Source organism: Coregonus clupeaformis, unplaced genomic scaffold, assembly GCF_020615455.1.
Source record: "Coregonus clupeaformis isolate EN_2021a unplaced genomic scaffold, ASM2061545v1 scaf0357, whole genome shotgun sequence".
Lineage (NCBI taxonomy): Eukaryota > Metazoa > Chordata > Actinopteri > Salmoniformes > Salmonidae > Coregonus > Coregonus clupeaformis.
The window spans coordinates 337,156-365,043 of record NW_025533812.1 but is presented as its reverse complement, the minus strand read 5'-3'; the positions used below and the strand labels follow the sequence as shown (position 1 = coordinate 365,043).

Sequence of the window (27,888 nt, the reverse complement as noted above, 5' to 3'; positions counted from 1 at the left end):
TAACTGACCTGTTATAGTAGTGTAGATGTCAGAATACTATACTATCACCAGATAACTGACCTGTTATAGTAGTGTAGATGTCAGAACACTATACTATCACTAGATAACTGACCTGTTAGAAGAACTGGAGAACAATGATAGTGTTGAACCTAGTTATCTGTGTGATCACCGGACATAGGTTGCTATCCGGTGTTGTGATTAAACAAAAGGTGTGCTTGAATTTATTCTGCCACTGTGTCTTCTTATTGTCTCGGCCTTTAGGCCTGTACAGTTGAAGTCGGAAGTTTACATACACTTAGGTTGGAGTCATTAAAACTCGTTTTTCAACCACTCCACACATTTCTTGTTAACAAACTATAGTTTTGGCAAGTCGGTTAGAACATCTACTTTGTGCATGACAAAGTAATTTTTCCAACAATTGTTTACAGACAGATTATTTCACTTATAAGTGCAAATCAATCCCAGAACAACAGCAAAGGACCTTTTGAAGATGATGGAGGAAACAGGTACAAAAGTATCTATATCCACAGTAAAACAAGTTCTATATCGACATAACCTGAAAGGCCGCTCAGCAAGGAAGAAGCCACTGCTCCAAAACAGCCATAAAAAAGCAAGACTACGGTGGCATCATGAAGATGGAAAAGATGTGGATATATTGACTCAACATCTCAAGACATTAGTCAGGAAGTTAAAGCTTGGTCGCAAATGGGTCTTCCAAATGTACAATGACCCCAAGCATACTTCCAAAGTTGTGGCAAAATGGCTTAAGGACAACAAAGTCAAGGTATTGGAGTGGCCATCACAAAGCCCTGACCTCAATCCTATAGAAAATGTGTGGGCATAACTGAAAAAGCGTGTGCGAGCAAGGAGGCCTACAAACCTGACTCAGTTACACCAGCTCTGTCAGGAGGAATGGGCCAAAATTCACCAAACTTATTGTGGGAAGCTTGTGGAAGGCTACCCGAAACGTTTGACCCAAGTTAAACAATTTAAAGGCAATGCTACCAAATACTAATTGAGTGTATGTAAACTTCTGACCAACTGGGAATGTGATGAAATAAATAAAAGCTGAAATAAATCATTCTATTATTCTGACATATAAATTCTTAAAATAAAGTGGTGATCCTAACTGACCTAAGACAGGGAATTTTTACTAGGATTAAACGTCAGGAATTGTGAAAAACTGAGTTTAAATGTAATTGGCTAAGGTGTATGTCAACTTCTGACTTCAACTGTATATCACGGTGTCAAGGCATATGAACTAACACGTTATAGAGCAAACAACGCAATTATCACAACACATAGGTTGTAATATGGCTTTTTTTCTGGCTTCCCCAGTGATTTTACCCACACACCACTTCTGGTGTGATGACTAGTTGTGATTATTAAAGAGAATTAAACTAGTAAACAAGCGGCCCAGATGCTGTTTTGTAGTTTTTCAAATGTGAAAAAGTGTGATGAGACAACTCAAGGAATCTATGACAGGTTCTCCAGGTCCAATATTATTTTAATACACCACGGCGGAAGGGTTGCACTTCAACAAACACCTTAAATGTCATGATCTACAGGTCTTTTATGTTGCCAACTCACACACAATTGGTGGGCCCAAAACCGCCCATACATTTGATTGGTCGACATGGGAAAGTTCCTCAGCCGTCACTACAACTGATAATTATAGAGTTGACAGGTGAAAACTACTATGCCAAATATGATGTTTAACAGACAGCTAACATGGTACTAAGAGTGCTGACATGGTACTTAAAAATACATGGTTCAATCTGGTCAACAACTCAGGTTTCAGAATGTCTTGGTCAGTGTATTCACTGGTCCAGAATGAGCAGGTAGAGGAATTTCTCTGTCAGCTTGTCTGCGGCCGTTTTAAGCGTGGTTTCTGATTTCTGAACAGGAGTGAGGAATCCAACACAGTATAAACATTCTACTGATTCACACAGTGCATGCATATAATATATAGAATATACTGGATAAATGTATTGGGTATATATTGGATTAGAATAATTGAGAATATATATAGGTTGAAATGTTGGTCTTCAAAACTATAGAACCAAGGACTACTTATTTTATTCAACACACAACACTACCCTTATACACTTTGGCTCTTTCTCAGTCGTCTAAAAATCGCTCCTCTCCTTCACTGATCTGCCAATCAGTGTAGATTCAAGGGACAAGACAAGGAGAGAAGGGATTTTTAAGCAATTGGTCTGTTTACATTTCCACAGATGACATACCAACACCACCATCTAGTGGTCAATTCTGTTTTTTTTATTAACATGGGCTGAAAGTATAAAGCGTCTCAGAGCAAGAGCACTAATTTAGGATATGTTTAGCCTTTTAGATCACATTGAATAAGACTACATGGACAGGGTTTGCCTGGTCCTAGATCAGCACTTCAGTCTTAGATACTTAACGCTCACATTGTGTGCCTTTATTTGTCTACAGCTGATTAAAATGGTATAGCCTACAACAGATTCCAAGTGAATAATGATTTTCAATCAAATAATGTTTTGTTAATTGTATTCATCATTTGCATTATTTCACAATATGTCTGTAAACTATGTGTTCAGTGCAGAAAAAAATATAACAATATCAACTATTGGCTGAAAAGTAATTCCCTCAATCTCACATTATTATCACCACACTTGTTGTCATGAACTACAAAAATGTAATCATCAATAGCAAAAATGTAATCATCTTTAACAACAAAAATGCAATTATCATCAACAAGAAGAAAATCATCATCATCAACAACAACAAACATAAAATCATCATAAAATCATTGTTATCAACATCATTAAAAATAAAATCATCATTGAATAGATTGACGCTGGGAAATACCTTCAAAACTGGCCACGTCATTGGACAAATCACTATTAAGGTGTGGTCCAATAAAAACATTTTAAATCTACTTAGTAAGTAATCATTTTTGATTAAGTAAATTGTTGAAAGTATAATCAATGTGAAACAAGAAATGCATTTTGTTCACAATTAAAATAAAAACAAAAAACAACTGTTTCCCACTGAACCATGCAGTCCATTCTAAATCATTAAACTGTGATTAAGGCATATGAAACCATAGGTTAGATGGTAATTAAATGACAGAAATATATTTTTTATAATTGAAACTAAATTAATAATGTCAGACTAGATCCTTATGTACCTGTGTATTGTGTTTATTTATGGACATTATCAAGTAAAACACTCTGAATCTGTTGGTTAACATGTTGGTGTTCACCTTTACTTTTCTTATTTGTAGGATTTCTGAATTTGCTTACATCTACATCTATTAGAAAATGTTATTCCTTTCGCATCAAATTCAAAGTGTTAGCTATGTATTTCATTATGGAACATCAGATCTGTAAATTGCTAAGACGTCAAATAGTTTATGAATGCATATAGATTAAATATGTTTTTCCAAGCTGCATTTGTTCTTTTTCAAAATTGCATTGGGTATTGCCAGAACTGCACATTATTTCAAAAACTTTATTGAGACAACTGGCTCTACATACAGTGGGGAAAAAAAGTATTTAGTCAGCCACCAATTGTGCAAGTTCTCCCACTTAAAAAAGATGAGAGAGGCCTGTAATTTTCATCATAGGTACACGTCAACTATGACAGAAAAACTGAGAAAAGAAATCCAGAAAATCCCATTGTAGGATTTTTTATGAATTTATTTGCAAATTATGGTGGAAAATAAGTATTTGGTCACCTACAAACAAGCAAGATTTCTGGCTCTCACAGACCTGTAACTTCTTCTTTAAGAGGCTCATCTGTCCTCCACTCGTTACCTGTATTAATGGCACCTGTTTGAACTTGTTATCAGTATAAAAGACACCTGTCCACAACCTCAAACAGTCAGACTCCAAACTCCACAATGGCCAAGACCAAAGAGCTGTCAAAGGACACCAAAAACAAAATTGTAGACCTGCACCAGGCTGGGAAGACTGAATCTGCAATAGGTAAGCAGCTTGGTTTGAAGAAATCAACTGTGGGAGCAATTATTAGGAAATGGAAGACATACAAGACCACTGATAATCTCCCTCGATCTGGGGCTCCACGCAAGATCTCACCCCGTGGGGTCAAAATGATCACAAGAACGGTGAGCAAAAATCCCAGAACCACACGGGGGACCCTAGTGAATGACCTGCAGAGAGCTGGGACCAAAGTAACAAAGCCTACCATCAGTAACACACTACGCCGCCAGGGACTCAAATCCTGCAGTGCGAGACGTGTCCCCCTGCTTAAGCCAGTACATGTCCAGGCCCGTCTGAAGTGCATTTGGATGATCCAGAAGAGGATTGGGAGAATGTCATATGGTCAGATGAAACCAAAATATAACTTTTTGGTAAAAACTCAACTCGTCATGTTTGGAGGACAAAGAATGCTGAGTTGCATCCAAAGAACACCATACCTACTGTGAAGCATGGGGTTGGAAACATCATGCTTTGGGGCTGTTTTTCTGCAAAGGGACCAGGACGACTGATCCGTGTAAAGGAAAGAATGAATGGGGCCATGTATCGTGAGATTTTGAGTGAAACCCTCCTTCCATCAGCAAGGGCATTGAAGATGAAACGTCGCTGGGTCTTTCAGCATGACAATGATCCCAAACACACCGCCCGGGCAACAAAGGAGTGGCTTCGTAAGAAGCATTTCAAGGTCCTGGAGTGGCCTACCCAGTCTCCAGATCTCAACCCCATAGAAAATCTTTGGAGGGAGTTGAAAGTCTGTGTTGCCCAGCGACAGCCCCAAAACATCACTGCTCTAGAGGAGATCTGCATGGAGGAATGGGCCAAAATACCAGCAACAGTGTGTGAAAACCTTTTGAAGACTTACAGAAAACGTTTGACCTGTGTCATTGCCAACAAAGGGTATATAACAAAGTATTGAGAAACTTTTGTTATTGACCAAATACTTATTTTCCACCATCATATGCCAATAAATTCATTAAAAATCCTACAATGTGATTTTCTGGATTTTTTTTTCTCATTTTGTCTGTCATAGTTGACGTGTACCTATGATGAAAATTACAGGCCTCTCTCATCTTTTTAAGTGGGAGAACTTGCACAATTGGTGGCTGACTAAATACTTTTTTTCCCCACTGTATGTTGATTCTGTGATATGTAATTCCTGGTTGTTAAGTCTATGAAAAGTCAATCATGTTTTTGGTCAACAAGTCATTATATAGTACTTCATTTCATGTTGAATGACATTTTTAAGCTTCTCATTGCATCATCAGGTGTTAACGCCTTCCAGTCCCCTGGGATATCAGCAGGAAGTGCATTTACTTCTTTAGCGATTCTCTCATGGAATGTGGCCATCACATACTTCCAGTAGTCTGACGCCTCCACGCTGGCATCACCAGTTAGGGTCCAGTCAGGGTAATATGTCTGGTAGTCCTTGTAGGGGTGAAATGTTCCTCCAGTCTCGGCGTTGGAGAATGCTCTGTCACTAACCACAAGAGATGAACATATCTCAATTACTAATTTCTGTGAATAATTATCCCGATAACCACAGATACCTTGTGAACGGTGAATGGAGGAATGGTGTTTGTTGTGCTCTATCCCCCCTGCTTCACAAGGTACACCACAGAAGGGACATTGCTTCCCACAGCCAAACAGACTGGTGAACATCTCGTCCTGAGGCTTGAATGGAAGAGATCTGAGTCTCTCTTTGATGTTACCTCTCTTTTTGTACTCAGCTGCCAGTGACTGCTCCAATTCTCTCACAAACTCTGTGAGGTAGACAGCAAACTGTTCTGTATCTGCAGTGTTCAGAATCAAGATGGAATCCAGAGCATCCTTGAGGACCAGCTTCTCTTCAAGGGCACTGCAGATGTTTTGAATGAATGTCTTGACATCATTTACATTGTTTATGCCAGTTGTTTCTCTGATGTTAGAGATTGTGTCAGTGATCATCTTGACCATCTCTGAAAGATGTTTCTTCTCCAATTTCTCCAGACCGCGGTCCTTTGACTGTTGTTGGACAATCTGGTCAAACAGCCAGTCCTTCACAAACCTTTCATAATGACTAATGTACTCTTTATATTTGTCATATTTTCCATCTGTCAGGAGTTGTTTCAAAATGGCGAACTGGAAAGCCCCTCTTGTGCTGTAATCCTCTGATCCTTTACCAATCTTCACTTCATCAACCACATCAGGACCAATCATTTTGGTCACATAGTCCTGTACAGCTGGCTGCAAACAGAGCTTTGTGAAGTCCTCAGCTTTCTTTTGGCACTGGTCTCGGTTATGAAACAAGTCTCTGAACTCAGTAAGGTACTTGTTCTTAGACTTTTCCAGACACTTCTTTGGGTCATTGACTTCAATGAAATCATCATGCATCTTCTGAAACTCTCTGGCTGCTCTGCCACAGATGTGTAGCTTCAGAGAAACTTCACATTCCTCACTGACTTTAACATTCTTGTGGCGTTGCAATGTTTCATCAATCCTGTTCAGCAGGTCTTTGATGTAAGTGTCATGATAATCAGACTTTCCTTTAACCTTTTCTTTTATAAACTCCTGACACTGTGTTATGATGTCATCACAGAAGTCTTGTAGTTGTTTCCTGTGATGGTCGGGATCCCAGTGCTTTGCTATGTTTTGAAACTGCTGCCACCAACTCTCAGATTCCACAACAAAGGCTTTTCTCCCACAATCCAACAGTCTGGTTCCAACCAATAGACTGTTGACATGACTGCTCCTTGTTGACAGATTTGCACGCAGCATGAGAAAGGCATCTTGGGCAACATCTCGCTTAGGAAGTCCTTTGAAGTGTATCTCAGAAAGAGTTTTTCTCCACATGATTTCAAACTCTTTACTGAGTGCCTTATCTGATAGATTATATTTTTTCTGTCTACAAATCTGAAGCAAATCTAGTACCTTTTTCTCAATTGTACTTGCCTGAGAGCTCTTGATGTTGTTCAGTTCTGTCATTCCCTCTTTGATTTCAACAGCTCCTTGCAGTTTGTTCTTCACAGTGTTTTCTGTCTCTCGTCTCAGTGTTTTGGCACTGGACACAAAGTCCTCCCTGTATTTTTCCACAAGATTGACATGGCCATCTTCTTTTTCAAAGTATTTTACTAGATTGTCTTGGATTTCCTTTTCTCCCAATGTCAGCTTCTCAGATGCTTCTAACATTAAGTCTTTTAGCACATCTCTTATGGACTTCTGGGGATATTGATCTGTCATGCCAATATTGGACATTTTAGTTTCAGCACCCACCATCCATTTATACATCTCTTTCTGGAAGGCCCATTCCCAACCATTGTACTCCGAGCATAATCTGGAGTATGCATCTGCAACCAAGCTGTTTCTGAAACTAAAGATGAATTTCTCAAATTTAACAGACTCCCACAAGCTTTGTGTCCACTTCAGGAAATGTGTTAAATCATAATTTCTCTGACAGGTTCTGAAATCTTTCATCAAGGTCTTCTTGAAGTCATACACAGCCTCACTATAGCCTGCATTGACTGGAGCCATAGGGGGAGTCCCATGCCAGAGTCCTGGGATGTAGCAGCTGCTTGTGTCTGGATCATACTCCATCACATCCGTGAACTTGGTGATATTCTCCTTCTTCTCCATTCTGGCTGCTGCCAGGGTCATTTCATCCAACTGTTCCAACAACTTCTTCCTGTCCCTCATGTTGTTGTCATGAGCAGACATGTCTGACACATTCTGGTGCACAAAATGACATACTGGCTTCTTCCCCACTTCCTTCATCCTGATAAAAGCATGAACAACAATCTGTAGAATGTCTTTCATCTCTGTGGAGTTCTCCATGGCAATGTTGATAATCGTGACATCACTGAGTCCTATTACAAGTGTCGCCAATTCATTGTCATGTTCATGGCTATCATCAAGTTGAGCAAGCTCTGGTGATTTCAACCCCTCTGTGTCAATGATCATGATGAAGTCACATTTCAGTTCCTCCTTGAGTTCTTTGTTGACTTTAATCAGTAGCATGAAAGCCCCTCTGGTGCATCTTCCACTGCTGACAGCAAACTGGACCCCAAACATGGTGTTGAGGAGAGTGGACTTCCCAGTGCTTTGGACCCCTAAAACTGTGACCACCCGGATCTTGCTGTTGGATTGGACAAGAGTATGAAGCTGAGTCAGTACCGCTGCTATCCATTTCAAAGGGATATTTGATGCATCTCCATCCACAAGCTCAATGGGGAAACCATCCAACAGCATCTGAGCGCACAATCCAGGTAGATGCTCCATCTGTTTCCTTTGTAGGCTACTTTCAGGGAGGGAGCAGGCAGCTTCATATAACTGGCCCAACTCACGCAGGAAGTGTTCAAGACCTAAGGAACAGTCAGATAATTGCTTATCCAAATCTTTAATGTCGTCTTTTTTCTCAGGAGAATTTTGGCAAAGATCTTTGTACCGGTCCCTTAAACCAGACAGGTTCTGCCGTGACAGATTGTCCAGATTTATCCGCATCCATTTGAGGAAATAGGATCGCTCAGCTCCTGAACTTGACAATCCTAAAATGAAGCTTGCCATTGCATCTGACATGTCACGTTTATGTTGCTTCTTTCTCAACTCTTCCTCCTTTTTATTCAGAGAGCTCTTGTAGTGTTCAATGTCTTGATCCCCTGCTTTTCTCAGCCTACACCTCTCTTTTTCTAACTGGGAAAGCTCTTTCCAGATTTGCCCTTGTAAGGGTAGCTGTTTGTCTTTGAATTTCATTGTGTCTTTGAAGTTCCCGGTGATTTCATCTGCCATCTTCCTGGCACTCTGACACTCATCACAGTCTTCATCAATCAGAATCCCCATCTGATGAGCCACATCAGCCATTTTTTCAATTGTCAATCGGTTTTGACTTTTTTCTAAGATGTCACTCACAGATGACTGCAGGGTTTTGACAAATTCTGCATCATTTAGCTTCTTCTTCAGAATCACATTTCTTTCATTGATACTGCAGTTTGTGATGATTTTTTTCAATGTGTCTGCACTGAATGTTTTTCTCTGAGAGTTGACAACCAGAAATAACTCTGCCTTTGGTTTTTGGGTTTTCAACAACTTGAGATCTGCCTCTAAATCATCACTGAAAATAAACACTGCTGCTGATGTTTGACACAGAAATAAAAACTGCGTTTCAAGCGACCTGATGTCTCCTCTGAGATTGGCAACAGCCAGAGGCTTAGTGAACATGTCTATGTTTCTGTTCCCACATGGACAGTACCAGCTGATTTCAACTAGACCATCTGATATTCTGCGAGGAACATCGCCACATTCCATATGATGATGAACAAATGTATCATGGTACTGTTGAGGGTTACTAAGCAACTTATTCAAGATCTGAGACTTGGACACTCTAATCTCCCCTAACCTAACAAAGGACACCATAGGAATATCAGAGAGTAGAATTCTGTCCTCCACAAAAGACTTTGTGGCTGTTTGTGAAGACGACCTGAACTTTTTCACTATGTCTCTCAGGGCCCACAGCATCAACGTGCTTTGTTTTTTGTCACAGTTTGGCAGCAGGAGAGGAACAGCAAACTGACACATGGACATTTTCTGGACCATCTCCTGCTGCAGGAAACTGTCTGAGCACAGAAACAGTGCTGTAATCAGGTCTAGAGGGTTGATAACATTGCTGCTATCAAAGTCAGTGCCCTGGTTGTCTACACCATAATATGGAACCTCCTGGTCAGTGGTCAGACATTTGACACTCCTAGCATTTACATTTGCCATCATTAATTTCTTAAGGAAGGCCCCTGGAAGTGACTGCATATTGGTACGTGGTTCATCTGATGTAGTAGTAGCATTTATCTCAAGGACAGTACTTAACGTCAGCTTGTTTTCATAATGATCTTCTAGTCCAGTCTTTGACAACAGCTCCACGAGACAGGATACTGTAAATAGAAAGGAAGATCAGGAAATAGGAAAGATTCAGGGAAATTTCATCAAGGAAGATACTGTACATTTACATATCATGCTAACACATCCATTATGATTAGTTCATTTACATTAGAGTCATTTTAATAACTAGTCAAAGTTTAATAAAGTTCAATAATATATTAATGTTCTAGAAACGTTTCATGGGAATATTGCAAGAACATTTGTGTGTATAAGTTGTTAGGACGTCGTCTGATTTAACCAAATAAACATACTCCCTCCCCCAAAAAAATGTTTCATTACACATCACGCCTTGTTACTATTGCTGAGCCAATAAAGGCCCTGATTGGTGAACCACTGATCCATTCATAGCTCATCTGTTGGCGAGGTTAGGGATACTCACAGTTGTTTTAACATAGGGTTTTCAACTTCCATATTTGACACAAGTGATTACTTAGTTATTATTATTTTTTATTTTTTTCCAAACCAATTACAAACATATGAACAACAACTGACAGCTGTACACAGACAACGACTACATCTCTTCTGCCCAGACCCACATGGTCACACCCTCATCTCTAGTGCCTGCATTATTGCTTGCCATATAGCCTTACATTTGACCAATTAGTTTCTCTTGGTTGCCCATGCTATTTCAATAATAAATCATTAGATTTTTCCACTGTGTTAATGATGGCAGGTTGACTGATTTCCAGGTTTCTAGTATACGTTTTTTTGAGATGAGTGATGAGAAGAGAATCAACCAGCCCATTGGGTATCTCACTAAACCCCCATATTAATTACACTCCCAGAAAGCATGAATTATTGATTAATTGTTCATTTTACACTTGTCATGAGCCTTTGTGCTGTAGAATGTGAATTGTATCATCTCTTTTATAATACATTCTATACATTAGTTCATACTGGGTTAAGTGTTCATTTTTGTTAACTGTAATTGTGTTAGTTATGTTCCAACATCCCCTCCATCTTGTGCCAATATCAGTTATTTCTAAGTCATTTTTTTATAAAAATGTCAGTTGGATATGCTCTCTGCAAGGTTTTGTATTTCTTACCTAACATATGAGCATCCTTTTCTGACTCAAATAAGATATCCTCAAGGTTGCTCTGATGTCCAAAATACATTTAAATCAAAACATTGTGATATTAAACGTTTTAATTGCATGCATTTGAAAATATCTACATTGGTCAGTCCAAAATTACTTTTTAATTCTGTCATGGAAATAAATGTATTTCCTGTTGCCAAGTCATCCACGTTTTCTATTCCTCTAGTTTTCCATGTAGAGTAATTGATCGTGAATTCTGAAAAGCTATCCAAGGATTGTTCCATAGGGTTGTGCTTTTAGGGAGTGATATTAGTTCTTGTAGAATACATTTAATTTCCTTCCATATTGTTATAATGTTCTTAACTATGAAGTTGTTAATATTCTTAGCTTTATCCTTTGAAAATAGACACGTGAAAAGTTTCCGGGGATGAGCATGCACATCTTTAATATTTAACCATTGTTCCTCTTTAGGGCATTTAACTATAGTATACTGTATATGTCGCAAGTAAAAGCCTTGGGTGGCGAGTTGATACAAGTCTGGAAGATGTCAAACTTTCCTTTTCATTCTATGAATGCTTTTTTAAAGAACGTCTTCGGTGGGGTAATTGGTATTACAAAAAATACATACAACGTTTTTGGGAGCCATGCCTGAGGAGGTTTATTCTACCTGTAGGATGGATGTATGGGAAGATTGTTCCATTTAATTTGATCTGCTTTCATATTGTGACTAAAGTTATCTTTATATATTTGTTGCCACTTGTTAAGCATCCTAGGTATTTAGAATTTTTTTGTGGTCCAGAGTTATTCTTTTTTTTCTTCCTATTTCTATTATTATAAAAAATGTCAACGTTAATTTTATATCCTGAGAATTTAGAGTATTGTGAAAAGTTTTTAGCAAGGAGATCTGCCAAATATGTTTAGTTTATATTCATGTTTACTAATACCTGTTACGTTTGGGTCCTGTCTAAGTCTTTCTGCAAGCAGTTCAATTGCCAGTGCAAACAGGGAGGAGAGGGGTAATCCCTGTCTTGTGCCCCTTTCTAAAATAATTCAATCAGATAATGTATTATTTGTGTATATCTTTGCTTTAGGACATTTATACACTATTTTTATTAAATGTATTATTTCAGCTGGAAAGTTGAACGCTTCCAAAGTTTCGAATAGAAAATACCATTCAACATAGTCAAAAGCCTTTTCGGAATCAACAACCATTATTGATGAATCTATATCTTGTTTTTTTTTTTGCGTATTGTACTATATTGAAATATCTTCTTGTCCTTCATTTCACTCTGTCAATTAGGTTAGCATTGTGGAGTAACTACAATGTTGTTGAGCCATCGGTTTTCTATCACAGACATTAAACTCTATAACTGTTTTAAAGGTCACCATTGGCCTTATGGTGAAATCCCTGAGCGGTTTCCTTCCTCTCCAGCAACTGAGTTAGGAAGGACGCCTGTATCTTTGTAGTGACTGGGTGTATTGATACACCATCCAAAGTGTAATTAATAACTTCACCATGCTCAAAGGGATATTCAATGTCTGCTTTTTTTATTTTTAGCCATCTAATAGGTGGTTTTCTTTGTGAGGCATTGGAGAACCTCCCTGGTCTTTGTGGTTGAATCTGTGTTTGAAATTCATTTCTTGACTGAGGGACCTTACAGATAATTGTGTCATGTTACACACTATTATTGCACACAGTGTCCATGCAACTTATTATGTGACTTGTTAAGCACATTTGAAATCCTGAAATTATTTAGGCTTTTCATAACAAAAGGGGTTGAATGCTTATTGACTCAAGACATTTCAGCTTTTCATTTGTAATTAATTAGTAAACATTCCGAAAAACATAATTCCACCTTGACATGTGGTATTGTCTGTAGGCCAGTGACAAAACAATCTCAATGTATTACAATGTTCTATTCAGGATGTAACACAATGTGGAAAAAGTCAAAGGGTGCACCATATATTTGTAATGGCAAAGGTTATTTTTTTGCTTACATATTTAAAACATTTCGGGTCCAGAAGATGCGCTCTGTTGATTCTCCAAATTATGTATTATTCTATTAGTGTATTTAAGCATGATACAGGAGAATGATCCGATATCATACATTGTTGAATCCAATAAATAGTTGAGTACATTTTTGGAGAAAAAAAAATTATGCAATTCTTGAATAGCTTTTCTTACTTGGAGAAAAGAAGGAATAGTATTTTGTAGTTACGAATAGTAATCTCCAGGTGTCCTGTAACTTGTTCTGCCTCTTTGGAGGCTCCCTAAATATGCCTTTTTTATTACCGTCTGTCAATCTTTTCAAAAGTATGATTTAGGTCACCTATTTAAATAATAGTTCCAGTCTGGTCTACTATAGCTTGAATTCTATCTAAAATAAACACCTGATTTTCCCGTTGGGATATACAATGAAATCAATGTGTATTTTTCACCATGTACGGTACAATTCAACATTGGAAAACGGCCTTCTTGGTCCATATCCTGGGTGTAAAGGGAAAAAGTGTGTATTCTTAATCTATCAGGAACCCTAAACCTCTGATGTTACTACAGTAGGTGGCAGCATAGGCTTCGCCAACCCAGCTCCAATTTTAATATTACATTTCGCCTTTTTTTTTTAATACCTCATCTGCTGACAATCTAAGTGTTTGAGAACCATATGCTTTTTTCCCCCCGATCATGGAGCTGGTGCACATTCCATGTGATAAATTGGAGTTGGTCTTTACTTGTATATAATCAAAGTTAACCATCTATCATTGATGAACTAAATAAAACATTTTAGCAGACATGACAAATGAGGTCGGTGGACATTCCATGGAATGGGAGGATCATAGTATAAATACCTAGTTATTGTATACATTACATATATAGAGTGTGTGTGCTGAGCAGACGTTTAACAAAAAAACACAAAGCAAAGTACGTCTTCCGTGTAGGCCCCGTGTAGCTCAGTTGGTAGAGCATGGCGATTCCCACGGGGGGCCAGTATGAAGAAAAAATAAATAAAATAATGTATGCACTCACTACCTGTAAGTCGCTCTGGATAAGAGCGTCGACTAAAATGTAAAATGTCTTCGTACTTCGAGGCGCTATGCCTTTTTAGGGCTTTTAAGCTCCAACTCTTCTCCTAATGTACCAGAAATCTGTGGATTATGTCATTGTACATACAGTACATTGGAGACAGACTGCCTCTTAAGCACTGTGGTCAGTTTGTATTACCTTGTAAATTAAATTAAAGTATAGTGGCTGGTGGGGGTCTACTTGGGGAGAGTAGGTCCACTGAGAGACTGAACTGAGATGATTGGAGGCACCTCAAAGAAGTGTCCGATGTCCTCCCAGTCACCCCGTCTCAATCGCTAGGATAGAGCCCCTCTCCACCCTCAACAATAACCATCTTATTTATAATAACAAAGGAGGAATAATAATGGCTCGACCGTCCGGGTAGCCATTTGATTAATTGTTCAGCAATAATATATGCATAGAATTAACAAATAAATCTTCTCATTTGCATTCATTTTTAGAAATGTTCAATGGTTGCCTGAAGAGGGTGCTCTACGAGCTGCTCATTGAAATCATTCAGCTTGTAAGTCACGACGTGAGAGAGAGTGGGCTTGGTGGTTTGACGGTGAGTAGCTTGCCACAGCCAGCGACAGAATCTTTGTTATATTAGTAAATAATCAGAAATACACTTCACCAAGCAAGCAGCCCTGTCCTCATCACATGCTCACTTAGTTAACATTTGCTGGCAAGTTAGCTAGCAACAAACAAACTGCTCTTCCCTTCTCCTTTACGACTCTGAATGTACTGAGGAGGTACGGAGACAGAAGACAGTATTTTATGACTCATGTGTTAGGGGGAGAAGAGAGGAATACTTAGCCTGAGCCATGATTTGTTCTAAGGAAGAAAATGGTGCCAAACACACTATGGGACGTGACCACTATCCTAAACAATGTGTCAAAATGAATGGCTCACCACATGATTGGTATGAATGGTTTTTCCTATGTCAATAAAAAATGTGGTGTAATGTGTATTTCACTATAACATAAAGTGTATGGATTTTACACAATAATTGTTTGGTGTCTCAGGGCTATGTAATTCACCGTAAAATAGTTATTGTGAACAAAATAAAATTTTAACATTCTGTGAACACTTGAGGAAATCACACGTCTCATATGAACATTAATATGCCAAATCCTTAGAGTCAACGGGGCGGGCCCATTGACAGTGTCTGGCCATTAGTGCCCACCTTCTGTGAGTATCCATAAAAGTACAGGCTTACAAAACAGACATTAGATCAAGTTCCGCAAGGAGAGGCCACGCCTGTCGGACAAATGATTCCTTTGCCTTGCAAAACAAATACCAATCGATAAAGACTCCTACTCAGACTGAGTAATCATCCCAGAGGTCGTCCGGCAGGAACACACTGTTTGAGTTTGCAATCCATACCAAAGGAAGGATTCACTACATGGAAGCAACTCCAAGAGACTTGACTAAGGACACACACAGAGAGAAAGAGAAAGAGAAAGAGAGAAAGAGGGAGAGAAAGAGATTAGCCACAATCTGTCTGCAATATTAAAAGTGATCTACCCCCAAAAAAAAAAAAAAACACTTCTGCATTTTTAACTACATTTACATTTTAGTCATTTAGCAGACGCTCTTATCCAGAGCGACTTACAGTTAGTGCATACATTATTTTATCGAACCCACAACCCTGGCATTGCAAACGCCATGCTCTACCAACTGAGCTATATCCCCTGCTGGCCATTCCCTCCCCTAATTGTGCACGCCGCCCCATGTGCCTTAGACCACTGCGCCACTGCCATATGTAGACAAATCTTGTACTTAAGAAGTGTTTTGTATTTACCTTTGTATTTATAGAGGATGTGGTTGCTTTTTGGTGGTTATCATGTAAACCACAAATAAAATGTTCTTAATGTTAATTTTTATATTTAGTCAAGAAATCATAATTTAGAGTATCTGTTAATACTTTGGAGCACAATGTGTTAAAAAAACGGTATGTTTTTCATTCCCTAAAAATCGGCATTGGAACCAAATATACCATATTGGTCGGGCTCTATTCGTGGCTATGCTAGCAAAACGATTAGCTAAATGTAGCTACAAACGCCAAAATAGCACTTACATATGAAGCGCCATTTGGACATGGAATTCATAACATAACTAAGAGGTTAACAATAAGCATCTTAAATGTAGACATGTAATACAGGCTAAAAATGAAAGGTCTACTGTCACAACAGCTCGTGAGCTAGCAGTCCGTATTTCCTTTAGCTAGATGGCTGCTAACCACTAGCTAGCATGCTAGCAATATTAGCTGACAAATTCTTGAGTAGACAACACATTTTACATTTTACAGACGCTCTTATCCAGAGCGACTTACAGTTAGTGCATACTGGCCCCACGTGGGAAACGAACACACAACCCTGGCGTTGCAAACGCCATGCTCTACCAACTGAGCTACATCCCTGCCGGCCATTCCCTCACCCTACCCTGGACGACACTGGGCCAATTGTGCGCCGCCCCATGGGTTTCCCGGTCGCGGCCGGCTACGACAGAGCCTGGATTCAAACCAGGATCTCTAGTGGCACAACTAGCACTGCGATGCAGTGCCTTAGACCACTGCGCCACTCGGGAGATACAACACATTTTGAAATGATCACAAGTTCATCACTGTTTTAATTATATATCTGCACATGTTTATGTCTTCTTTAACATGTCATTTGTGGGCAGTAATTGCTGATAAAGACCTGAAATGAATGAACAGGATCAGATTAGTGTCTGTATTGGCTTCTTCTTCTGTGGATTTTATATGGCGGTTGGCAACCAACTTGAAGGTACATTACCGCCACCAACTGGACTGGAGTGTTAACCAGAGACTCTAAATCCTACCCATTATTCTCGTCTCCCTTAGGAAACAAAATACATCATTAAATATTACATCCCCTGAAGATATTCTCAGCAGTTTATTTCAGCTTGGCTCTTAAACACCATCAATCCTTAAATCTAATAATCTCTCCCTTTCCCTCCCATAATGCTGGCACTGAAATAGAACATGTTCCACCTCCCAGTCTGAGGTTTTCCTACCAATTTCAATATACTGTTGAGCCTTGTGTGTCCCAGTCTCAGCCTTGTGATTACAATTTCCTTCCTTCTCTCTCTTGACCTGAGGACCTCCCTGCCCCCACCTTTTCCTGGATCTTATACAGGTGTCTTCCCTTTCCCTGCCTGTTCCACAACTGTTGCCATTTGTTTTTAACCACTTAAGAATCAACCCCTTGGCATCTGCTTTACAATTCCATTTCAACATTAGGATGTTTGAGAGCCTGCTTGGCGAAAACATCCACCTCCTCATTCCCCTCTACTCCCACATGAGCTGGTACACAGAGGAACATCACAAATATAAATGTCTCACTCTATAGAAGCACTGCAAAATCTCATAATACATCTTGTCTGCTCCGTGACACAAATGAATTTAAGCTCATCAGTGCTGCACACTCTGCATTTACACAACTCCAGTGTGTAAACAGATAAATGATCCGTTGCTGTTTTTGTCACTGCCACTCAGGAACACTAAAAGCTGCACCTGTCACTCCCTGTTTTAGGGTCCTTAGATCCATCTGTGAATATATTCAAGACGGCTTGAGTTATTAAATGTTAACTTACAATATTTACTGGATCAACGAATGTCTTAAAACAGTCCAAAACAACATATAAGCCTGTTAGAAAATGTTTTATTATGAAATGCACAAGCAAAATGCAAATCACTACAGAATCTGTCTAACTGCCTAGACTTCTAGCTACTTCCTCTTCTTGATCTTTACAGTGGCTCTCCCTGACGTAGACGTCATTGCATCCACAAAAGTCAGGCTCGTTTCCACATCCCGCTCAACATCCACTCGAGGGATTGCCTAGCGGTCAATGCTAGCGGTACACATCCCTCTCTCCCCGAGACAACTCGCCAGAGGCGGTAGAGAAAGCGAGAAACCCCACTCCCAAATGTGTTCTGATCGGGACGGATTCACTCTGGTCTACTTATTTGGAAAGGTAGGAAAAGGGGGATACCTAGTCAGTTGTACAACTGAATGCATTCAACTGAAATGTGTCTTCCGTATTTAACCCAACCTTTCTGAATCAGAGAGGTGCGGGGGGTTGCCTTGAGTGACATCCACGTCATCGGTGCCCAGGGAGCGGTTGTTGTTGGGGGTTAATTGCTTTGCTCAAAGGCAGAACGGCAGATTTGTTCACCTTGCCGGCTTTTTTATGGTCGGGCGGTGCGGGTGATGTGAGCGGGAGGGGACAGTAAGTAGACCAGAGCCAGCTGTTCCTCTCAAGTGAGCATGTCAGATATTATGGAGGAACCGTGAGCATGTCAGATATTATGGAGGAACCGGTAGCATGCCAGATATTATGGAGGAACCGGGAGCATGCCAGATATTATGGAGGAACCGTGAGCTCATGCAGGAAAAGCATGCTCACGGGAAAGAGGAAACACCCACTTCCACAGACAGGAAACTTGACCATCTTTTTCCAATGGTAAACATCCTGACTAAACTATTTAATTTACCCACCATCTTTGGTCTCTGTCTTTCAACTTCCACATCCACTTGAGGGCAGGGACGTCTCTGTACGGTATGTCTTCATCCTCCTAAGTGCTATAACTGCCTCTCCCTAGCAGGTCTCAAACCCAGGCCACCAGCACCAATGTCGAACACTGCCCAATAAGGGATAATTCTAGGGCATGTGCTTATTGAGCCAGTATAGTATGGCCCTGCTGTCCAGAAGAAACCCTAACCCCTCCACCCTAGGCACTTATGTAAATTCAACAACTTGATAGGTGAGAACATGTAGAATAATTACCCTATAAATGAACATGCACAATGCAATCATCTATGTCAAAGTGTGTCAAATATGTATGTTGAAAACACTATTAAAAGCGTTGTGTTTGTGAGTATCCCTGACTTTGCCAAGAGACAAAGAGCTATAAATGGATGAGTGGTTCACTAATTACTCCAAAATGTTTTGCATGTCAGCAATTAAGTTTTCAAGATACTGTATATAACTTTCAAAATACAGAAATCTGGCCCGTATGAAGCATTTCTGTATTTTGAAAGTTACATACAGTCTCTTGAAAACTTGATCGCTGACATGGAATGGTATGCATGTCAATCAAGTAGAGGACAGATTGACTGCATCACTACTTGTCTTTGTGAGAGGTATTGACATGCTGAAAGCACCAAACTGTCTGTTCACACGACTAGCACACATCTCAGATACCCACACATACCCCACAAGACATGCCACCAGGTGTCTCTTCAAAGTCCCCAAGTCCAGAACAGAATCTCTGAAACACACAGTACTACATAGAGCCATGACTACATGTAACTCTATTCCAAATCAAGTAACTCATGCCAGCATTAAAATCAGCTAAAAAATTAAAGATAACTACACCTTATGGAACAACGCGGACTGTGAAGAGACACACACAGGCACACATACTCTACAGACACGTACATTGTAATTTTGTTGTATTGTGATACTATGAATTTTGTTTTGTAATAATGTTGTATGATATACTGTTATTTTTAGTATTGTAGTTGCCTTAATTTGTTTGGACTCCAGGAAGAGCGCCTTGGCAGCAGCTAATGGGGATTCTTAATATTATTATTATTTTAAAAATAATGTGCACATTCAGATAGCTTTGTCCAACTAGGCCTACTATCCCCTCCTATACATTAGCTGGCAACATTGATATTGTGGCAAATGTTAACCAATGCAAGACATAATTAACCATATACTATGAAGCCTTGGCTACAGTTTAAACAATGTACAGCTCTGATTTTCTCCCCATTATAACTGTCAAGGGGGTAAACAGTTAAAAAGGGGAGATTGAGCTTTGCAGAAATGCCGGAAGTATGACTGTACTCCTCATATTCAACAAATAGCATTCATTTTTCCAGATTGGAAAAAAGCTAACGACTCGCATTTTCGGACCATGAGAGACCGCATCTGTGTTGCGCAACACAGATGAATGAATAACAGTGCACATGGGAAAATAGAGCTTATGATCAGATCAAAGCAAATATTGCCTACATGAAAGTAAACATTGTTTATAGTTGTGTCCTGGCTAAGTGTCCTGGCTTGGAATCAGTTCTAAAGATTGATGACTGACTGAAGAGACTGCCTGGGAGCTGCGTGATATAACTGAAAGATGTCAATTCTGCCAATGAGAGGATTGCATGAAATAGTCTGCATGCATGCATACTTATGATTGGACAAAACAGATGAAAATGAGCTTCATGTCAAATTAAATGTCCATAAGTCTCACGTGGAATTCTCGTCTCTTCACATCTGTTGACTAAGATGAAAAGCAATTTTAATAGTAAGTGTTTTTTTTCCAGAGCATTTAGTTTCGTTATTGTCATAGTTTTAGTCAGGAAAAATAGGTTGTTGACGAGTATTTTTCATCATAGGAATTAACACTGCATAGGAGAACCCTTTTTGTTTCCAGGTAGAACCCTTTTGGGTTTCATGTAGAACCCTCTGTGGAAAGGGTTCTATGTGTAACCCAAAAAGGGTGATTCAAAGGGTTCTCCCATGGGGACAGCCGAAGAACCCTTTTAGGTTCTAGATAGCACCTTTCTTTCTAAGAGTGTAGGGTACTTCCTTACTTGTGGTCTAAAGTCATTGTTTAGAGTGAATAGGATGTTGGAAGAAAGTTTTAGAATGGGAGTTTTAACAATGGGAGCATTAGAATGTTCAACAAATCCAATTAAAGTGGATAAGGCCAGAGCTTTTGATATGGGAAGAAATAAACTAGAAACATACACTGAATGTACAAAACATTATGAACACCTTTCGTAATATTGAGTTGCACCCCTCCCTTTTGCCCTCAGAACAGCCTCAATTCATCGGGGCATGGACTCTACAAGGTGTCCAAAGCATTCCACAGGGATGCTGGCCCATTTTGACTCCAATGCTACCCATAGTTGTGTGAACTTGGCTGGATGTTTTTTGGGTGGTGGACCATTCTAGATACGCACAGTAAACTGTCGAGCTTGAAAAACCCAGCAGCATTTCAGTTTGTCATGACTCTCTCCTTGGTGAGGATCAAAGGTGCCAGATCGGCTTGGCAAATGGCTGACAGATAGCCAGACCGACCCCCCCCCCCTCTCCCACAGGAGAGGAGAGGGGGGAGTTGGGTTGGTTTTGACACCTTAACACCCGGTCATAAATTGTGTGCCACAAAAAGGTATTTCTTGCCTGCAGTATTGGGAAAGGAATGTGCTGTGTGTAGAGAGAGACTCTTGCCACCAAAACCGCTTTCTCAAAAAAGTGGACATTGGAACATTATTCCTGACCTCCAAATGTTTGGAATGGTCAGTGGGGATCTAAAGAATAACCATGTCATATTGTTTATTATTTTGTGATGTCATTAAGGATGGTATGACGAAATAACTGTAACTCTGAAAGGGTACGCATTCCGTCAAGTTTACATCTATATGTTGTATAAAATATATGAAAAGTATGAGAGTACTTTTGTGAAGATAGCAATGTGTTTTTAGCCTTCTAATGAGATAATTGTTTTTATATAAACTTTTGCCCAGTCAGTAACCACGCCCAAGTGAGCACAGACATTGTCTGTAAGTCGCTTTGGATAAAAGCGTCTGCTAAATGGCATATTATTATTGTGTCGGCGTGATGGAACCTTTACCTATTTACCCGAGTATAAATGCCTTGGTAACGAAATTTACATTAAGACCAGGAAACGTGAGACGTTGGTCAACACGTTTGAAATGGTGAGACCAACAGACGCGAGGCGTGAGCTAAACGTGTAAAATGGTGGGAAACTCTGAAACTCTCAATCTCTACACGAGATGACAAACTCACTAGACCGTAGCATTACCAGTCTGCAGCTGGCATGTAAAGTAGTTTCGAATATTTGACTAAAGACACGAGGTGGGAAGGACAATCCCATCTCAGATATCCGTTGGTACATCTGAAGTATCTATTTTAATGAACACTCCACTCCAAGACAAGCCGAGTCTCACACCGAAGTAGGATAGGACACTCAAACCCTTTTTGAGAAAGCGGTTCAACAGAGAGACGACGATCAAGGACAGCTATGCGTTAATATATACATTGCATTTCTTATCCAAATGGGCGGTGGTTTGGGTGCTAAGTATTCTGATTACTGTGAGCGTAGTTTCCAAATGTAACAACGATAGTTTGAATCTTTCTTTGCCTCTCCGTCTGCCTCTCTTTCTGACCCCTCCCTTTTTATAACCAAGCAGTCATGCTGTTGTTAGTCCACTAGCGACCTGTTTTCATTGTATGTGACGTTCAGAATGAGACTGATATGAGGTAATGATTAATAAGTGACTGCTATTGATATATATCTATATATATCTTTTAGAGTTTAATTCGGGAGATGGTAACTCGTTAAACAACTTCTTCCGTGGTGCCCCAAATTCCTAATGAGTTAATTGTTACTTGATTAATTTAATTGCGTAACAATTAAACATAGTTAATTGATTTGATAAATAACAGTCATCACATTAATGAAAGTCACGTCACGACAAGTTCTTGACACAAACCGGTGCACCTGCACCTACTACCGTACCCCTTTCAAAGGCACTTAAATATTTGGTCTTGCCCATTCACCCTCTGAATGGCACGCATACACAATCCATGACTCAATTGTCTCAAGGCTTAAAGATCCTTCTTTAAGCCGTCTCCTCCCCTTCATCTACACTGATTTAATATGTGACATCAATAAGAGATCATAGTATTCACCTTGATTCACCTGGTTAGTATATGTCAGGGGTATTCAACTCGTAACCTACGAGGTCCGGAGTCTGCTGGTTTTCTGTTCTACCTGATAATTAATTGCGCACACACCTGGTGTTCGAGGTCGAAATCAGTCCCTGATTAGAGGGGAACAATGAAAGAATGCAGTGGAACTGGCTTGGAGGTCCAGAAGTGAATGTGAGGGGTCTATGTCATGGAAAGAGCAGGTGTTCCTAATGTTTTTTAACCTCAGTGTAAGTCACACAACAGACGTTGGATTTGTAATGTAGCAAAAATGTCTGTTCTGGTTACTGTTAAAGAGATGAGCTGCATTTGTATAAGGGAGATCTTACTAGTGCAGATAGTTGTAGAGACTGGTTCACTCTGTTCCCCATTGGTCAGAACAGCAGAGACACTGACAGTGTACTGAGTGCCAGGTCGTAGGTCAGAGAATGGTTTGTGGCAGTCTTCAGTATGTATTGCCTTGGGCTCTGTTCCAGGGCTGCAGTAGGATATGAGGAAGCGTTGTGGGACTCTGTCCATTCCCCGAGCCTTGGTCCATGTTACAGTGAAGGAGGTAGATTTCAGCTCCTTTATAGTCAGGTCACCTGGTACTGGGACCTCTAAAATAAAATGTAAAAATATATATATTTTTAGGAAGGCATTTGCATACATAAAATGGGGTGATCTGCCTGGAATTGGCATGGGAAAAAAGGTATGTTTATAAAGTTAGTTCTTACCTGTGGTCAAGGTTGTTGACACCAGTTGACTTTGCACCCCATTTTCCAGCACAGTGCAAACAGTGACAGAGTACTGAGAACTACATTGCAGGTCAGAGAGAGTGATTCTGGGTGAAGATGTGGTAGTGATGTGTGGTTCTGTCCCTGGACACTGGTAGGAGATCTGGTAATGATGTTGGATTTGGTCCAATCCTGGTGGCTGGCTCCAGCTAACAGCAGCTGATGTGGTGTCTACCCAGTTTACAGTCAGCTGGCCTGGAACAGGGGGAACTAAGGGCAAAATAAATGATCGTCAAAGCTACAGTTATATTCCAATGTCTCTAGTACCATATACAGTGGGGAGAAAAAGTATTTGATACACTGCCGATTTTGCAGGTTTTCCTACTTACAAAGCATGTAGAGGTCTGTAATTTTTATCATAGGTACACTTCAACTGTGAGAGACGGAATCTAAAAGAAAAATCCAGAAAATCACATTGTATGATTTTTAAGTAATTAATTTGCATTTTATTGCATGACATAAGTATTTGATCACCTACCAACCAGTAAGAATTCCGGCTCTCACAGACCTGTTAGTTTTTTCTTTAAGAAGCCCTCCTGTTCTCCACTCATTACCTGTATTAACTGCACCTGTTTGAACTCGTTACCTGTATAAAAGACACCTGTCCACACACTCAATCAAACAGACTCCAACCTCTCCACAATGGCCAAGACCAGAGAGCTGTGTAAGGACATCAGGGATGAAATTGTAGACCTGCACAAGGCTGGGATGGGCTACAGGACAATAGGCAAGCAGCTTGGTGAGAAGGCAACAACTGTTGGCGCAATTATTAGAAAATGGAAGAAGTTCAAGATGACGGTCAATCACCCTCGGTCTGGGGCTCCATGCAAGATCTCACCTCGTGGGGCATCAATGATCATGAGGAAGGTGAGGGATCAGCCCAGAACTACACGGCAGGACCTGGTCAATGACCTGAAGAGAACTGGGACCACAGTCTCAAAGAAAACCATTAGTAACACACTACGCCATCATGGATTAAAATCCTGCAGCGCACGCAAGGTCCCCCTGCTCAAGCCAGCGCATGTCCAGGCCCGTCTGAAGTTTGCCAATGACCATCTGGATGATCCAGAGGAGGAATGGGAGAAGGTCATGTGGTCTAATGAGACAAAAATATAGCATTTTGGTCTAAACTCCACTCGCCGTGTTTGGAGGAAAAAGAAGGATGAGTACAACCCCAAGAACACCATCCCAACCGTGAAGCATGGAGTTGGAAACATCATTCTTTGGGGATGCTTTTCTGCAAAGGGGACAGGACAACTGCACCATATTTAGGGGAGGATGGATGGGGCCATGTATCGCGAGATCTTGGCCAACAACCTCCTTCCCTCAGTAAGAGCATTGAAGATGGGTCGTGGCTGGGTCTTCCAGAATGACAACGACCCGAAACACACAGCCAGGGCAACTAAGGAGTGGCTCCGTAAGAAGCATCTCAAGGTCCTGGAGTGGCCTAGCCAGTCTCCAGACCTGAACCCAAAGAAAATCTTTGGAGGGAGCTGAAAGTCCGTATTGCCCAGCGACAGCCCCGAAACCTGAAGAATCTGGAGAAGGTCTGTATGGAGGAGTGGGCCAAAATCCCTGCTGCAGTGTGTGCAAACCTGGTCAAGACCTACAGGAAACGTATGATCTCTGTAATTGCAAACAAAGGTTTCTGTACCAAATACTAAGTTCTGCTTTTCTGATGTATCAAATACTTATGTCATGCAATAAAATGCAAATTAATTACTTAAAAATCATACAATGTGATTTTCTGGATTTTTGTTATAGATTCCGTCTCTCACAGTTGAAGTGTACCTATGATAAAAATTACAGACCTCTACATGCTTTGTAAGTAGGAAAACCTGCAAAATCGGCAGTGTATCAAATACTTGTTCTCCCCACTGTACCTTTTTCTGAAAGTGTGCAAATGAATGGATATTAAGTCAACATTGAATGACCATAATTGAAACTGTACAGCCTACGGACTTTGTTTGATGTCAGTCTTCATTGGAGAGTACCTGTACTGGGCGACATTTAAAAGATGGTGCTGGCAGGCTTTTATAATACATGAATGTCAAAGCACTAAGTTGTTGTCCTTTTGATTTGCTGTCACAGTTCAACATGAGGTGTAAAACATGACCTAACTACATTTGTATCTAGTAATTAAGTAGTTATCTGACCGGATACCTTTTTACTTGAGTAGTTTCTTAATGCTAATTTTACTTTAGTAAATTACAATCTAAGTAACAGTACTTTTATTTAAGTACAGATTGTCAGTACTCTATCCACCTCTGCAAATTATACATAGCCTAACTATAAAACGTGGGTGAGCATCCATACTGGAGGAGAGCTGATCATTCTACAATAGGCCTACATCCGTCAACCAACTGATTGCCCAAATCAACTCAAATTTATCCAAAGAAACACAAACAATACATTATCTTTTTATACACCTTCCATTATGTGACTATTGATTGGCCAATGGGTAGCCTACAGAATATAGCCTATTGGAATATAATAAAATAACAAGTGGCCTATTGCAACCATCGATGGCACTAGATTATCACCAACTGATGTCTCGTTAAAACATCAATATGCGCTAAATTCACCCGCACAGCTGATCTCCATTGAAACCATTATTGGTCACCTCTACCACTCCCTAAAAGATGTCGGTGTTACCTTAGTCAGAGATCTGTATATAATGACGAGATACTCATGTATCCACCCTAAGAATGGGAGTCGTCCCAAAGGCAGGCGACAAGCTTATGTAGCACATTGGTATGTGTGAAACTTACTCCTCAGGCTTAAGTGTCCAGCTTGCGTCACCTCATTAACTAGCTTTGAGGGAAGACGGTCACGTGTTTATGACACAAAAGTCCCGAGTTCGTGGCAGGTATGGGCCGAATCGGGAGGAAGTGGTACTCGCTAAGCAAGCAGCTTGACGTACGTTACACTTGGGTCTGCATTTTAAGCCCATAGAAACATATTGGGCTTATTTTGGCAAGAGTGAGCCTTCTCGCTTTTCCTCTTCCTCTCTGCCTTAGTCCTGCTTGCAACCAATGTATTTCAAGATATGCCCTCTGGTTGTTATTATCATCGGAACAACTTAGTCCTTTTTGAACAGACTAAGATTTACCATGGCAAATCTACTGTGGCAATTTACCCAACACTTTGTATGAATGGAAAGTAATGTTGTTGTACTGTTATTATTTTATTAGTTTATGTTATCCAGAAAAATAAGAAATGACCCTGGACTGTCCATATTTGAAATGGGTAACTAATTAGATCAAGTCAATCTGGAGATTTCGTTATTTGTGCCAGAAGGGCCATAATCGAAACCAAACCAACAGGATAAGCCAATATGTGCGCACTGAAGGCAGTGGCCCCAACCATTAAACCACTCCAGGTCCAAGATTGAACTCAAGTTTGACAGTTCATTCGTAACCTTAGGATACACTAGACACTTGCATGTTGTAGTCTAGTGGAGACCAATATCCATCTTGTGTTAGTAAGCTATATAAAACGATGGTTGTTGATGTGTATGGCTGCATTTCAGATAAATTTTTGTACATTTGAATGTTGCATTAATAGGACCTAAGCCTACAGCGTTTGAGCGAGCGAGAACATTATTTTAAGATAGCGAGCCCTGATCCCAATGACTCGACTGCCCCCGCATAGCGAGAAAGAGAACTGCTCATTTTTAGCATTTTAATTTCCTGATGCATCAGGAAAGTTCTCCTCAACAAAAGAGTGATCAATTTGAGGTCTGACATCTGTAGGCTACACCATCCCAGCAGCGCAAAAACTTGGGAAGGAAGTACATTTTCTCAGAAATATAACTTTGCACTGTGTTTCTCCGAGCATGCTCTTCACACTGACTATAGGCCTATAGCCTATACTAGTGGCCAGCTATCTAAATTTAGTAATCATGGTCGAATTATCATCCAGAGGGCCCCATTGATTTTGTTAGTCAGTCTCACATCGAAATTATATTAAACTGCAAACACTTCGCTCCACCCTATGGCAAAATATGTTGAATTGCAGGAAATTTGCTAAAATTTGCTCAGTTTAGAAGAAAATTAGATGCAACATTGACCATTATTAGTTAATTTACATTAGTCATTTTGATCATTAAGTAACAAACTGAAACCAGACATAATATTTAAGTAGGGTACTTACCTGTGGTGAGGGTTATTGACACAGGTCGACTTTTCTTTCCATTTTCCAACTCAGTGCAGACAGTGACAGAGTACTGAGTACCAGGTTTCAGGTCACAGAGAGTGATGCTGTGTGAAGATGTGGTAGTGATTTGTGGTTCTGTCCCTGGACAGTGGTAGGAGATCTGGTAATGATGTTGGGTTTGGTCCAATCCTCGTGGCTGGCTCCAG

At 40.1% G+C, this 27,888-nt stretch overlaps 1 protein-coding gene across 1 annotated transcript; it reads right to left on the bottom strand.

Annotated features, from left to right (window-relative positions):
- Positions 1-5,126: 5,126 nt before the first annotated feature.
- On the bottom strand, positions 5,127-27,887 carry LOC123484555 (interferon-induced very large GTPase 1-like). The gene is made up of 4 exons (XM_045215038.1): positions 27,680-27,887; positions 23,465-23,734; positions 23,078-23,347; positions 5,127-9,877 (listed from the first exon to the last, which is right to left on the bottom strand). Exons 3-4 carry the CDS (start codon positions 23,265-23,267, stop codon positions 5,205-5,207), a joined length of 4,863 nt encoding a protein of 1,620 aa, XP_045070973.1. The 5' UTR covers positions 23,268-23,347; positions 23,465-23,734; positions 27,680-27,887; the 3' UTR covers positions 5,127-5,204.
- Between the last annotated feature and the right edge of the window lies 1 nt (position 27,888).